Source organism: Sphaeramia orbicularis, chromosome 22, assembly GCF_902148855.1.
Source record: "Sphaeramia orbicularis chromosome 22, fSphaOr1.1, whole genome shotgun sequence".
Lineage (NCBI taxonomy): Eukaryota > Metazoa > Chordata > Actinopteri > Kurtiformes > Apogonidae > Sphaeramia > Sphaeramia orbicularis.
The window spans coordinates 23,905,561-23,921,094 of NC_043978.1; the positions used below are offsets into that span (position 1 = coordinate 23,905,561).

The window sequence follows — 15,534 nt, forward strand, 5'->3', positions numbered from 1 at the left end:
GAGTCAAACTGGAAAAATAATAACATAATAACCTATAGATTAGGGCAACTCCAAACATTTCTCTATGTTTTAGAGTGAAAAAAGTAAAATTACATTGTGAAAATATTTACATTGGGTTTGCTTCTATGAAACTGGTCCTTAAAAACAGGACATGGGGGCTAAAAATTCAAACCAGATGAAGACTAATGTTATGAAGCAAGTTTGGAAGCACTTTGGGTCTATTTTAAAAATAAATACTTACTGAGATAAAAGGGAAACTACTTTTCAGAAAAAATACATTTTTGTATTATTTTACATTATATTTAATACAAAAATCTGTATGTAACACGGTCAAAAGGACACGAAAATTACACGCTACTATTTTTGAAATATCTCTTTATTCTCGCACAGGTACATTTTGGGAATTGAACTAATTATGCAAGGCAGAGTGTTTCACAAAAATGGCTGCTATTGCAAAATCATTTGCGATTTGTTTGTGTTTAAATGGGCGGGTTCTGCATGTAACACGAGTGGACACGATGGGTTACATACAAAACCTGGAATGAGACTGAGATTCTTGAAAAACCCACATGTTTGGAACAGAAAAAACACTAGGATACTCAAATTTAATACAGTGTCTTTATTTATACCACTATATAAGACCATTTACAGCCATGTTTTCCAGATCAAATGCACTGACACCTAGGTAGTTTTTCCTGTCCCAATTTTGATCCTATTTTTGGCCCCAATATTTTATTTAAAATTCATTAGTTTTGGGATGGCTCAGAGCAAGAGAATAATTTGTTTTTTTGCATTTATCTGAGGTCATCATTAGGTACATCCTGGGGGGAAATATGTCTAAATTTGTCTTTTATTTTTGGGTATAAAAGGTGACAAAGTGCCAGATACCAAAATGAACCCAGTTTCATAGAAGCACTCATTTACAAACTATCCTTTAAAGAATACTAATAACATGAACAACCTGAAATTTCTTAAGGAAAATAAGGGCAATTTTAACAATATTATGCCTCAGTTTATCATTTACACATGTGCTTGACAGCTTACAGATCACACTGGATCTACAAAAAACTTTATTTATAGAGCACATTTCATGCACAAGGCAGACTCAATGTGCTTCACAACAGGTATATAACATAAAAACAAAACAAAACAAAACAAAAAACACAGGGCTTTACAGAATTAGTTGGATATGAAAACAAACAACAGTCACATAAACAGTAGAAGAAGGAAATGGATTAATGTCCTGGGCACCCCCCGTCCTTAGACCCTCCTTCTCGACAAGGGAAAAAGTCCAAAAACCCAAGGGGAAAAAGGCACAAAACATTCAGTAACAGGTATAATACTGATAAAATTGCATTTATTTCTCTTAAGACATTTCAGATTTGTTCAGTTTATTTGCATTTTTTTAAAGGATAGTTTGTAAATGTAAAAATTTTCAAATAATTTTACTTTTTACACGAAAACACAGACAAAAATTTGGAGATGTCATTATTTTCGGGTTATTATGATAGAATTTTACTGGTCCGACCTACTTGGGATTGATCTGTATGTGTCCTTCCTGAACTTAAATGAGTTTGACACCCTAGATCACAGGTGTCAAACATGTGGCCCGGGGGCCAAATCCGGCCCGCCAAAGGGTCCAATCCAGCCCACAGGATGAATTTGTGAAATGCAAAATTTACACTGAAGATATTAACAGTCAATGGTGTTAAAATCATTTTAATTCAGGTTCCACATACAGACACATACAGTCTAATTAGAGTTCAAATAGGTCAGAGCAGTAAAATATCATCATAATAACCTATAAATAATGACAAACCCAAATGTTCGCTTTGTTTTTTTTTTTATGTAAAAGCGTAAAATTACATGAAAATGTTCACATACTTTTACAAAAAATGTGAATAACCTGAACAAATATGAACAAACGGAAATGTCTTAAGAAAAGTAAATGCAATTTGACCAATATTCTGCCTGTTACTAAATGTTTTGTGCGATTGTAACGCACGTGTAAATGATAAACTGATAAAACGAGGCAGAATATTGTTAAAATTGCACTTGTTTTTCGTAAGATAATTCAAGTTGTTCATGTTATTTAGATTTTTGAGGAAACTTTGTAGATGTAAACCTGATCATAATAGAACTTTACTTTTTTCACTGTTATTATTTTACTGGTCCGGCCCACTGGAGGTCAAATTGGGCTGAATGTGGCCCCTGAACGAAAATGAGTTTGACACCCCTGCCCTAGATGTTAAAATCTCTAATTTTTGCAATTGTACAACTTCATCTCATATGGTGGATTAGATCCTTTTGGTGGACCGTATGCTTGACACCTAAACCCAAAGACAAACCCAAAGCATTGGTTCTCATGGGGGTGTTTTGTGTTTTTTGTGTTTTTGTGACCACCATAGGGACGGGTGAGGCAAGTGAGATTCAGTTTGTTACAGTCGTCACTAGTTGAACTTCATTTAACACATTGAACCTTTAACCCCAGTTCAGACCAGTGGTACAAAGTGAACCATTACAACTCTGTAGTCTCAGTCGCATTTTAAGAGTTTACAAATTCTATCTTGTACTTTTGTTGTTAAAAATCTGGCAATTAAAACAAAAGTACAGAGTACAAAGAGCTGGTGCTAATAAAATTATATTGTATCATCAACTGGCAATTTAAAATCCCAGCTAGTTTTTGTGGAAAATCTTTGGTCTTAACTGGTTTTTAATTGCAAATGCAGCCTCAGGACTCTAGCAGATGTCACCATAATGGCAATTTTCTCCTTAAAATAGACCAAAAAGTTGCAATAGAGAGGACAGGGACCAGAGGGAGGTTGGAACACAGTATATATGAAGTTAAATTGCAGATCTAATCTTTTAACTGTTTCCTTCCCTGCGAATGGGGTTGATAAAAACTATATACAAGAAGTTTAAAAAAAAAAAAAAAAAGGAACAGTTTAATTTTAAGGACACTGCAGAGTAAAAAATCTAGCAACATGCAAGGCAAAAAAAAAGGTATTTCTGGCAATAATTAATTAATTAATTAATTAATTAAAATAAAATGTATTTCTCTGACACTTTTGTGCAGACAGAAGCACCAAAATATGAACATCATTCCATTTTGCAACTGTGCACAGCAAGTGGTACCCAGAGTACTATTGAATGTCTTTTATGTATGTTTTTATTAGACTTTTGGTCATTTACTGATAAAGAACAACAGTTAAATTCAACAGGTACTTTCCTATTTCTGTTAGGCAGCTCAAATCTGATAGAATATCAACAAGTGGTGCCAGGCACAACAAACCCCGCCCCTCACACGTATTGTATCTTATTTTAGCATCGATCCAGCTGATGTCATCATGTCTATGCGTGTGCTGATGTCAACATATCAATTGCCTCTATATGAGGGCCGACTGAAAAATTTTGAGCCTAACATGGAAAGGATTAAGATATGAAGACCAAATTTGGTCCATGAAATCTTTCACATATCTTAATCCTATCCACTAAATTTCTTGGTCATAACAATCTTTTTCCCTGTTTTACAGGTCCCTGAATTTTCTGTATTAAGTGTTTCCTGAAAAATGGCCAAACTTGAGTATGGGGCTGATTTGTGACTATGGATGAGACTTGGGTCCATCACTAACAGCCTGAGACCAAAGAGCAGTCAAAATAATGGAAACATCCCATGTCACCAACCCCAAAGAAGGCAAAGGTCGTACGTGTACTTGATAACAGCCCCATACTCAAGTTTGTTCATTTTTCAGGAAACGCATGAAACAGAAAGTTCAGGGATCTGTACAACAGGGAAAAAGATCGCTATGACCAAGAAATTTAGTGGATAGAATTAAGATATGTGAAAGATTTCATGGACCAGATTTGGTCTTTGTATCTTAATCCGTTCCATGTTAGGCTCAAAACTTTTCAGTTGCCCTTCGTATATGTGCCAAGTTTGAAGTAAATTGAAACAAAATTGATGTTTTTATACAGGGTGGGGAAGCAAAATTTACAATGAACATTTAGTTGTTTTTTCTCAGCAGGCACTACGTCAATTGTTTTGAAACCAAACATATATTGATGTCATAATCATACCTAATACTATTATCCATACCTTTTCAGAAACTTTTGCCCATATGAGTAATCAGGAAAGCAAACGACAAAGAGTGTGTGATTTGCTGAATGCACTCGTCACACCAAAGGAGATTTCAAAAATAGTTTGGAGTGTCCATAAAGACTGTTTATAATGTAAAGAAGAGAATGACAATGAGCAAAACTATTACGAGAAAGTCTGGAAGATACTATTAAAGAAGAATGGGAGAAGTTGTCACCCGAATATTTGAGGAACACTTGTGCAAGTTTCAGGAAGCATGTGAAGGCAGTTATTGAGAAAGAAGGAGGACACATAGAATAAAAACATGTTCTATTATGTAAATTTTCTTGTGGCAAATAAATTCTCATGACTTTCAATAAACTAATTGGTCATACACTGTCTTTCAATCCCTGCCTCAAAATATTGTAAATGTTGCTTCCCCACCCTGTAGACATTTGAAATGATACCCATTATAAGTAAATGGGAAAAAAAGATTTTTAAAAATTCATAAAAAAAATTGAACTTTGACCTACTGTTCCCAAAATGTAATCAGAACAATTCTGGGCCACTGGCAATATATACACAAAATTTGGTATGAATTCAACCAATAGTTTTGCTGCTAATGTGTTAATAAACAAAGAAACAAACCGAACCAAAAACAATACCCCTTGCCTCACCTTTTGGGAGGGGGGGTAACTAACCAAGCACATTTTGCCCCATTGGCTGAACAATATTTCTATGCAATTACTTATAAATTAACTTGTAAATGAATGGATAGAAGCTAAATACACTAGTCAACATTTGCTAGGGATCAGGACTATAACTTTGCTATATTCGGGGGTGTAATTCTGGAAACTTGAAAATTTACTTTCCCAGTGGAGTACAGCCTACGGATGCAGATGATGGCCACACACATTATTGACATCACACCGTATGTGTTTCAGAACATTCTGAGTGGTTTCAGTGAAAACAAAATTGGAAGAGTAACTGTTGTGAACTCTAATTTCTAGGGTTGTGTCACCCTTTTGCCAGGAAGTGCAATAAAATTTTTTGTTTTTTTTACCTTTTGGTCCATTTTTCTTTACATGACTAGCCAATGTACACACATAATATATGAAGTCACCCATAATATTATACAACATCAATTACTGTGCAAATATAAAACTGATCCCTAGCAAATGTTGACTAGTATACATCAAACACCAGTCTCCTTAGGTCACATGTTCTGGATGTGCTCAAAATTTTTAGTCAAAAATATTTCAATCCCTGTCAGAGGTTTTACAGAAACAACTTAACATAGATCTGCATCCACGCTGCAGCTTTATTTGATGCACAAAAAGTGACTGAAGCTCAATTATCTAGTCTAAACAGTGCGCTTTGATACGTTTTGTGACCTTGTTATCGTGAAGACCGGAAAAGATTAAGTTCTCATCAGAGGAAATGTGATTGTGGTTTACATGATATGGCAACCAGTCAGTTATTTTTTTAATCAGTCAAATTCATGAATAGAATCTGGCCGGTGACATCCCTTTTATATAAACTACAAGCAAAAATTAAAGGACATTTACTTTATTTTTTTGGGTCATTTTTGCCATTTGTAAATAAAACTGTCTGGTCATAAAAAAAACTGTGTTTCAATTCACACACAAAAAAGTAAAAAGTGCAGTGCAAGAATCCCAACTGAAAAAAAAAGCGCAAAAATTACAAATATCCTTAACTTTTTGTTTGTAGGATATGTTTTATGTGTATTTATGTACCAAAAAAACAATAAAGAGACAAGTCAAAAATAGATAATTGAATAAAAAGTGATGCTACAGTTGGATCAGAATCTTTTTATATTTTTTCTTTTCCTTTAGAAACACTTAAGTGACTGAAAGAACTGAATGTTTTAAATGAGATTTATCTTTTAAATCATGCATGTTATTTAACTTCCTGTTTTTTTTGTTTGTTTGTTTGTTTTTTTGAGGCGTTCAGTATAAAGATGTGGAAGTTACGGAATGGATCAGTGTTGATTTTTTTGTGTCTTTCCATTAATGACAAGTTAAATCTTAATCTAATTCACACATATTTTTAATATTTACATTTACTGTCAACTTAAACCTAGATCATTTGTAATAATACTAGTAATACTTCATTATTTGTGTATTTTTTCCTTGTAGAATCTAGAAGAAGTGACTGTAACGCTGCCTCCTCTCTCTGAATACCAACTGCTGCAAAGGAGCCAAAGCGTTAAAGTATTAATGTGCCTAAATTTGCCGTTGGTTATTCTTTGATCTTTGGCAATTTTGGAAACTGTCATCCACCCTGAAACTCAGCTGCAGTTAATTGGACCGCTTATTTTCATCTAACAAATAATTTTATTGCCTTGGGTATTATAATATGCTCATTTTAGCTGATGTATGACCAAATGTCCTGCTACTGCTAATGCATTTTCACTGTAGATATTATATTATTGAGGTAAATTAAATCAATTTGTTGTTTCTTATTTAAGCACTGACACTTTTGAGAATCTACCAATATGTACTGGACGACATATTCATCCGTATAGACTAAAAATATTAAGACTTTTGCTTAAATTCTCTTGCTGAAGTGACCTTGTCTGTTTTTAATTTTGTTTTATGTTCAACAAATAAATGTCTTTGTTGTTTGGGAATGAAACTGTGTTCATTCCCAAGTGATTTGATTAAAAATGCTAATAATAGTTGTTATAATCATTTAAAAAGGGAAATGTGAGAACAAAGAACTTGATTTCTACTGTAAGGAAAAAAAAAAAACAATAAAATGAACCTTTAATTTGGTAAATTGTCTTTCTTTTCATTTTCGTGCCATCATTAACCCTTTCATGCACACTGGTCACTACAGTGGACAGCTATTCTACAGCTGTTCTCTTCTATATTCATGGATTTTGTTGTTCTTTTCGTTGTTGTTGTTGTTGTTTTGTTTTGTTTTTTTACATATATCTTTATTAAAGTTTTAAAACACTACATATCTTTCCTGGCATAAATTGGTAACATTATGTAGATCTCTCCTGAGCATAAAACCCCAGAATCACAAGCCCTCCCCATAGTTTTCACACAGTTTATCAGTAAATATATATTTCTGTGTGTCAAAAATTAAACGTGTGGTGTCCAGCTGAGTGGACATTTTTGCAACTTCATGAAAAATAGGTTCATAAGATTTTTTTTTGCCATTTTTTTTTTTTTTTTTTTTTTAATGTATTTTTACATTTTTAAAAATTATTATTATTTTTTTAAATTATTTATTTTTCAGAAGAAAATTTTTAATCGCATTGTTTGTTTTTTTTCATGCCTAAAGAGGAATAAAAACACTCAGGAAAAAATTTTAAGGTTCTGATAATTCGTGCATGAAAGGGTTAATCACTTATCTTTTGTTTCAATGGATAAAACACGCCTAATGTTTAATCAGCTTATCATATAATCATGGTTTTAACTAAATAATTTTTAACTGTCTCTTCTGAATAATCCTATATCTCTGCACTTCTTCATGCCCTAATGTGACCTGATAATATTCATAAAAATAACAGATGTGTTCCATCTAATAATCAAATTTACCGGAATTAGTCGACACGCTGAGGATAAGACAGATTGCATGAAGGTCAGAGAACTGGAGGGAGTGAAAGGATAGAGAATAAAACCTTACAGTTCAATTTTCTGGGTAGAACTCTGATCTCTTATTATCTCCAGAAAAAGACCTTTGTCCTATTTCAACTGAAATATTGAATTTATTCTCCTAAACTTTCATTTTCTCCAACTATTCCATTATCGTCCACTAATCCTTTGCATAATAAGTCTGACAAGAAGACAGTTCGGTCTTGGAAGACTTATTTCGATTCATCTCTTATAAGAAATTCCACCTATAGGCATTTGATTCAATTTAAAACTACGGAAAAGTGTGCGAGGCTACAAACTTTAAAGTGTTGAACTGTAATTCTCTTTCTTCACACAGACGTACAATATGAAACACTATATCTATCTGAAACTGAGAAATATTAGGGGTTCACTTATATAGTTTAATCAGACGTTGAAACCCTGAATAACACAAGAAAAGTGTCCATAAAGAGAAATTAGCTCACAATGAAGGAACATGAAGTTATTGTTCTGTTACATCATCCCTTTCTGAGGTCTGTTATGTAATATATATAAAAAGTACAGTATCTGCTCTTAAACGCTGACCTTTATAGTCAAAAAGAACACCACATACAGCAGCAGCGCAATAGTGATATATCATTTATTTTACAAAGTAAATAAAATAAACAGCAGTAGTATTTTCCCTTTTTCCTTTCTCCAGTCTCGGTGGATACTGTATGTCATGGCTGTCAAACTCATTTACGTTCAAGGGCCACATGTAGCGTAATATGATCCGAAGTGGGCCAGACCAGTAAAATAATCTTATAATAACCTATAAATAATGTCAACTCCAAACTTTCTCTATGTTTTAGAGTGAGAAAATTTCAATTACGTAAAGGAAATTAAGGAAAATGTTTACATCTACAAACTATCCTAAAAACAATTTGAACAAATGGTGCCAAGTACAACAAACCCCGCCCCTCACACGTATTTCAACCATTATAAGTAAATGGGAAGATTTTAAAAAATCATAAAAAATGTGAACTTTGACTGACTGTTCCCAAAATGTAATCACATCTGTTCTGGATCACTAGCAACCTATAAACCCAATTTGGTATGAATTCAACCAATAGTTTTGCTGCAACAGACATGTGAAATTTCACCTATTATAAGTAAATGGAACAAAAAAAAAACAAAACAAAAAAATTAAAATTCATAAAAAATGTTAACTTGGACCTACTTTTCCCAAAATGTAATGACATCTATTCTGGGCCACTGGTAATCTATAAACCCAATTTTGTATGAATTCAACCAATAAATTTGCTACTATAGACATTTGAAATTTTACCCATTATAAGTAAATGGGATAATTATTCTGTTTTTAAATTCAGAAAAAAATGAAACTTTGACCAACTGTTCCCAAAATGTAATCACATCTATTCTGTGTCACTGGCAACTTATAAACCCAATTTGAAAAGAATTCAGTGTTAACAAACAAACAAACAAACTGAACCAAAAACAATACCCCTTGCCTCCCTTCAGGGGACGGGGTAATAACATGAACAACCGGAAATTTCTTAAGAAAAAAAAAGTGCAATTTTAACAATATTATGCCTCAGTTCATCATATACACACGTACATTACAACTTACAGATCACAGTGGATCTACAAATTCACACAACATTTCATAACAAGCAGAATAGTGGTCAAATTGCACTTTCTCTCAAGACATTTCAGGTTGTTCATATTTTTTTGTGAATGGCTAGGGTGTAAATGTAAGCATTTTCATGTAATTTTTCTTTTTTTTTCACAAAAATGTAGGGGAAAATTTGGAGTTGTCATTATTTATAGGTTATTATGATAGTATTTTACTGATCTGACCCACTTGAGATCGTTTGGTTTTCTATGTGGAACCTGAATTAAAATCATTTGAACACCTTTGATTGTTAATATCTACCCCTGTGTTAGCTTCTGGCCACCATGCACACAGTATCTCTGTAGTAAATGTGGGTTTAGACTCTGATGAGCATCTTCATTTGAAGAGTTTGTCCATTTTACATCCATGGAGCCATCATAGAGGTCTCCTTCTGCCCCTGCTGAGAGAACAAACAACTAAGAATAAGAAAAAAAATACATTTTTATTAATAACTCTACCTCTTCCTTTAGCCATTGATGAACTATTTAAGCATGAAAGGCCGTAACTGTCTGGTGGGAATTTTGTCATGAAAAGCACATAAAGTAGCAAAAAAAAAAAAAAGGAAAACTCCTAAATCTGGTCTCACTTTTGAACAACTAAACAAGGCAAGTGTATTTATAAAGTACGTTTCAAACATTAAGTGCTTTACATGAATACAAGGAGCATCCAGAGGGAAAGTGACTAAACAATAACACATCAGAACATCAAAAATATATATACAGTCACGGAAAAAATTATTAGACCATCAAAAGTCATCAAAAACAATGGTTATACAATCAAGTACTAACTCCTGTGTGTATCATGTGACTAAAACAGACAGAAAAGAAAACATGGAATGCCTAAAATCACTGTTTTTATCAGTACAATACCATAGATATTGATGTAAGAACTGAAGTGATTTTGGTTATTGTCAAGAAAACATGGAAAATGTCTAGATTTCAGCTCTGAAATTAAACTCTTATGAGCTATTTTTGTTGTTATCATTATATTTGACCAAACAAATGTACCTTTAGTTGTACCAGGCATTAAAATGAACAAGAAATTGAAGAAAACAAGGGGCGGTCTAATAATTTTTTCCACCACTGTAACTAGAAGAGAACATAGGAAACAACAAAGTCAATATAAAATTATTTTATAAAATCTATATTAAAATGATTTTCCAGACATTTATCAGTTATAATTAATTAAGACTTATGTGTGATAAAAAAGAGTGTAATTTATAGATTTCATTCATAGGCTCATGAAAAGGGAAATGTTTTTATCTTGGTTTTAGATTTGTCTAATTTGAGGTGAATCTAATCTCTGATCGTTTGTTCCAGTTGTTTGAAGTATAGCAGCTAAATACTGCTTCTCCATATGTAGTCTGGACTCTGGGCTCGACTAGACCTGAGTCCATAGAATTAATAACAACAGTAATTAAACGTTTGACATAAATATTTGCAAACGCTGTTGTCTTTAGATGAAGTTTCGGTTGGACTGTGTGTTGAGCTGGAAGTCGGTTAATTTCTTTAAAAAAACAATAAATCTTAACTAATGCTCAAAGTTGTAAGTCTGTTCTGCTCCTCTACAGCAGCAACATTATACAACAAAAGCTACTGAAAGTAAGTTGGCCAACGTCAACAAACATCTGGCTCCAACAGTAACAAAGACTCCAGCACAAACTTCACAGAAATCTAACATGTTGAACCTTTGAATCAAATCTCCTCTATTGAATACAACCTTATGCATATGACTGACATCAAATCGTAACGTTTTTTTCATTCAATGACCTATATTTACAGCATCTGTTTACCTTGTTTAGCTCAGGAAATAGTTCTTGAATGGCAATATCCAACAGCACATATGTCAGCTAAAGGCAAAACAGCAGGAAAAAGATTAAGAGTGTTAGTTATCTGTAGACGTGGGAATCGTATGCAGATGTCAGGTTCATGTCGTACATTCTCTCTACAGATTACCTGTCAGCGCTTCCCTTAAGCCAGTTTTTGTCTTCACTGTGTTTCTTCTACCGTTTCGTTCAAATAAGGTCGGTGCTGTTTCACTGTACCTGTTTATTGAGAACTGGCTGTTGAAGTCCATCGAACAGCAGACGCACTCCTTCATATTTGGCCTCTTCTCCAATACATTTCCCCAGAACATCTAAAAATGAGATTACATATTATCCACTCCATACTGTTTCCATATTATAAGACTCAACCTGAAAGAGCTGAATGCCGACCTGGAATATAGTTCATCATCTCCTCAAATGTCTTCTTTGCTCTCTTGTGTTTTTCTTGGGCCGATCGAGGCTGACTGCTCTCACAGAAAACTGCATCTAGAAAAGTACAGGCACTACCGTCAGTTTACAGTAAAAAAAGCCTTTTGGGAACAGTTAACGTTTTGTCTTTTTCTCTCATTTTTTAACTTTCATGTCAGAGCTGAAACTGGAGGCGATTAGCACAGCTTAAGACTGGAAGCAGACGGAAACAAGTACAAAATGCACTTCACAACACCTGTCAGGACATTATTTTACTGTCTTTGTGTAGGTGCTGGCAGGAATATTTTTCAAAGTGAGATAAACTCTGACAATGTGTTTCCCACTGCCTCCACGGCTTTATTTAAGGCTTAACAATTTCCCAAATCCAGCTCCATGCCTGGTGTCAATCTCCCAATTTAAAGGGACAATTTGCAAAATAAAATTTGAATCAATATGTAGGCTGAAGGATTCGCTTTTCAAACAGGAAGAAAACTTAAGGCCTGAAACTCTCAGGTTCACCACCAGGCTCCTTTGTCAAAAACATTTTTTTGCAACCATTTTTCTTTGCTACCTTGATCTGTTAGTCTGTTTATGTTGTGTACCTTTAACAGTTCATCACATTTCACGATAAACAGACTGATTGATAATTAACCGACTGATTGACTGTGGTAATAGTAGATCTGTAACTCCTCGGTTTTGAACTTTAAGAAAAATACGGATGGCTTAGTTCTGTTTTTAGCATTAGATTAGAATAGAAAAAGGTTTATTGATCCTTTGGGCAAAATCCTCAGGAACTGAGGATCCAATAGCAGCCCAGCACCGAATATACACACAAGAAATACTAGAGGAAAATAGCAAAACAATAACCCTAAAGAAAACAGCATTGAAAAAAAAAAACCCAAATAACAAAAAAAACAAAAAAAAACAGGCAATTGCACATTGTAAAGTACTAGTAGAAACAACAAGTAGCAGTGTGGTAATAATATTAATAATAATAATAATAACAACAACAACAACAACAACAACAACAACAACAACAACAATAATAATAATGTGTTAATATATTACCACATTTGCAACATTATAACAGACATGTTGTAACTTCAAGAATGTACTTGACTGTGTATTTTTGTCCTGTTCATTATAATTAGCATATTTACATGCTAGCAGTACTACCACATATTTCAGTGTAGTGTAGATAATAGAAATCACACCCACATAAGCTAAATAATTACAACCACAATCACAACAGAGCAGAGCAATGCTCTTGCTGATGCAACCTAGTATCAACCATGGATGAATTATTTCTCTGAATACATCAATAAATCTGTTTCAACATATTTAATGGGCATTTTGAAAGTTTCTTCACTGGCTTCATTCACATGATTAATCCACTGTTTGTCTTCTTCAGGTAAAGTGTGAAAACATGGCTGGTGATTTGGAGTGACAAAGAAACTGACCAAATGCTGCTTCATCCATGAAAAAGACACCACAGTCCGCTTCTTCTACTGTTTATTAAAGCCATGTGTAATGTAGCCTACACTGTCACCTGCTGGTGAGACAACCCAGCGTTAATTATTTCATCCAAAGTGGCTAAAAGAAATGCTCATGATTTGCTTTTTTGTTGTTTGCTTCATACTTGCTTAATGTTCTATGTAAACACAACAATTGACATAAACCTAGACATGATGATCTTCTTCTCGTGTTAGACTTTTTTTTTTTTTATATCTACACTGCTTAGATTTTTTTTTGCCACTTATGGGTAATAAAAAGGTAACTTCATTAACCTTGATTTTCTACATAACAATAAAAAAATGTGAAAAATTTTACAAAGTAATAAAGTCTTGTTGAGTATTTCTATGAGTGCCCTAAAAAGGGTTAATGATACTTCATGTCACCTTTTGAATGTTTTAAAGCAGAAATATTAGAACACATACCATTTAAAAAAGCTATTTACTTACAAGGACTTTTAAAGATTAGATTTTTATGATCCATACTGATTCTGTGACAGCACTGTGAATATGTGAAATGCTGCATACCTCTAAGCAGAGTGATAAGTGAGATGAGTCGATGTTCCTCAACCACCTGGTCCAGTTTGTACTGCAGGTAGTAATCTGTGTAAGCCTCCAGTGTGTTCTTAAAAAGAATCCTTCCGCCCATTAGCAGGTGGTGCAACCAGTCAGGGATATGGAAAACGACTCGGCCTGACAATGAAGAAGAAGTTGAGACAGACAGAGTCAGTGTTGAAGTGAATGATGGTCACAAGGTTAGGAGTCCAGGGTGTAAAATATGATATTAATAAGAGTTAGTGAAAATAACTGCAGCACTAAAACAAATTACATCCCAAAGCTAATGTTGTCTGGAGACCATAAGATGGCACTTGTGGAGAACTCACTTACCCACATACATTAAATAGTCATACACTCCTTCAACAGTGATCATTTCCATAAAGTAGTTCTGATTGTGTCTCTTCTCCATCATCTCTGATCGGTTGGCATTATTTTTGAAGAGGTCGTTAAAGAGCTAAGAGAGGAAAAAGTTCATTAAATGTTAAGAAGGCACAAGTGAATATAAATTCAATTTGTTCTGTTAAAATATTAATATGACCACATTAATAATTCTTTATTTTGAAAATGTAAAATAACAGCTGAGTATTTTAGCACTTATCCATAGTGAGTGTATTATCTACAGTAGATCATGGTCAGACGGAGAAGCCGACAGAGCTGGAACAGAGGCAAAGCTATATACTGCTGTGGACAAGGCGGCATTAAAAACTAATTTCAGTCATCCAAGTCTCTCTAAATGTACACTATATTTAGGGTATTTTCACTGCTTTGCTGTCAGACTCCTTTTTGACAGAGAACTGAAGCCATTATATTGCTCTCTTAAAAGCTGCCAAACTCCAATTTTACTTTACAGAACATACAAGTTGCACATCTATGACTGCGTCAGTTCAGAAATAACATGATATCACATTTAACATTTACATCTTTACCATTTGTATGTGGCTATGACTGATTTCTGTAATGGTGCTGACATAACAATGAGTGTAACATTTGATTTCCCCTCATATGACACTGAGGCAAACATCACTGTCCACTTTTAATCAGCAAATGTTGTCACTAGCTAAAAACAAATCTGCTTGTGAGGGAAGTGGGATAAGATTTTGACATAAAGCTACTGTAAACACATGATAAAATAGATATGGTAACATAAATGTACAGCTACAGTCATAATTTATGCTCCTCATCTTGCTCTGCACTGACCAGCGTTAGCATTAGCCCAATATTAGCCAAATGATTATGTCTTTGTTTTCCAAAATGGCTCATTTTGTCTGTAGGCCATCTTGTAATGTGGTACTAGTGGACTGGCAACACTGAACACATTCATATCTTCACAGCTTTTATACCTCAAAACACAGCAAAGACATGTTTTCACGATCTGGGACCTTTAAGTCACGCAAAAACACCAACAGAATTTTTTCTATCATAGACATTTGATGGGTGTGAAGACAGAATAGATGAATATAATGGCTTCAGTTTGCTGTGGGGAAGTAAAACAGTGAAAATACTGTAAATATACTGTATAATTGAGCCAATAGAGATATCTTAAGGATGTTTTTCTTACTAACCCATCCACAGCAGTACATTGTTTATCTTTCATGCCTTTACTCCTGTTTGCTTCCAAGCATTCCATCAAAGCTTCCAACTTGGGGGCACCATCTAACACAGTTAACACAAAGACTATAGATCCAACCCTATTTTTACAAACCTGACCTAACCCTTTAAATAAGCTGTAGTTTGTGGTAAAACAGCATCCCACCCCCACCCCCACCCCCATGGAGAAAATTTGACCTTTTACTGCAAAGCAACAACTGAATCAACAAAGCTTGGATCTGCCTAATTTGAAGACAAGTTCACCCGTGAAAAATAACTCAAAACAG

General features: G+C 34.0%; 1 protein-coding gene across 6 annotated transcripts in view; it reads right to left on the minus strand.

Moving 5' to 3' along the window:
• Nucleotides 1–9,215: 9,215 nt before the first annotated feature.
• The window catches only part of LOC115413777 (sorting nexin-14), a 37,495-nt gene continuing 31,176 nt past the window's right edge, over nucleotides 9,216–15,534 (minus strand). For 3 of the 6 annotated variants that reach the window (XM_030126858.1, XM_030126859.1, XM_030126861.1), the window contains 6 exons: nucleotides 13,991–14,114; nucleotides 13,631–13,795; nucleotides 11,574–11,669; nucleotides 11,403–11,494; nucleotides 11,151–11,207; nucleotides 9,216–9,758 (listed from right to left, as the gene is read on the minus strand). In XM_030126858.1, coding sequence (XP_029982718.1) covers nucleotides 9,717–9,758; nucleotides 11,151–11,207; nucleotides 11,403–11,494; nucleotides 11,574–11,669; nucleotides 13,631–13,795; nucleotides 13,991–14,114 — 576 coding nt within the window. In that variant the 3' untranslated portion in view covers nucleotides 9,216–9,716. The remainder of the gene's footprint in view (nucleotides 9,759–11,150; nucleotides 11,208–11,402; nucleotides 11,495–11,573; nucleotides 11,670–13,630; nucleotides 13,796–13,990; nucleotides 14,115–15,534) is intronic. The other 3 variants (XM_030126863.1, XM_030126862.1, XM_030126860.1) reach the window with 2 other exon arrangements.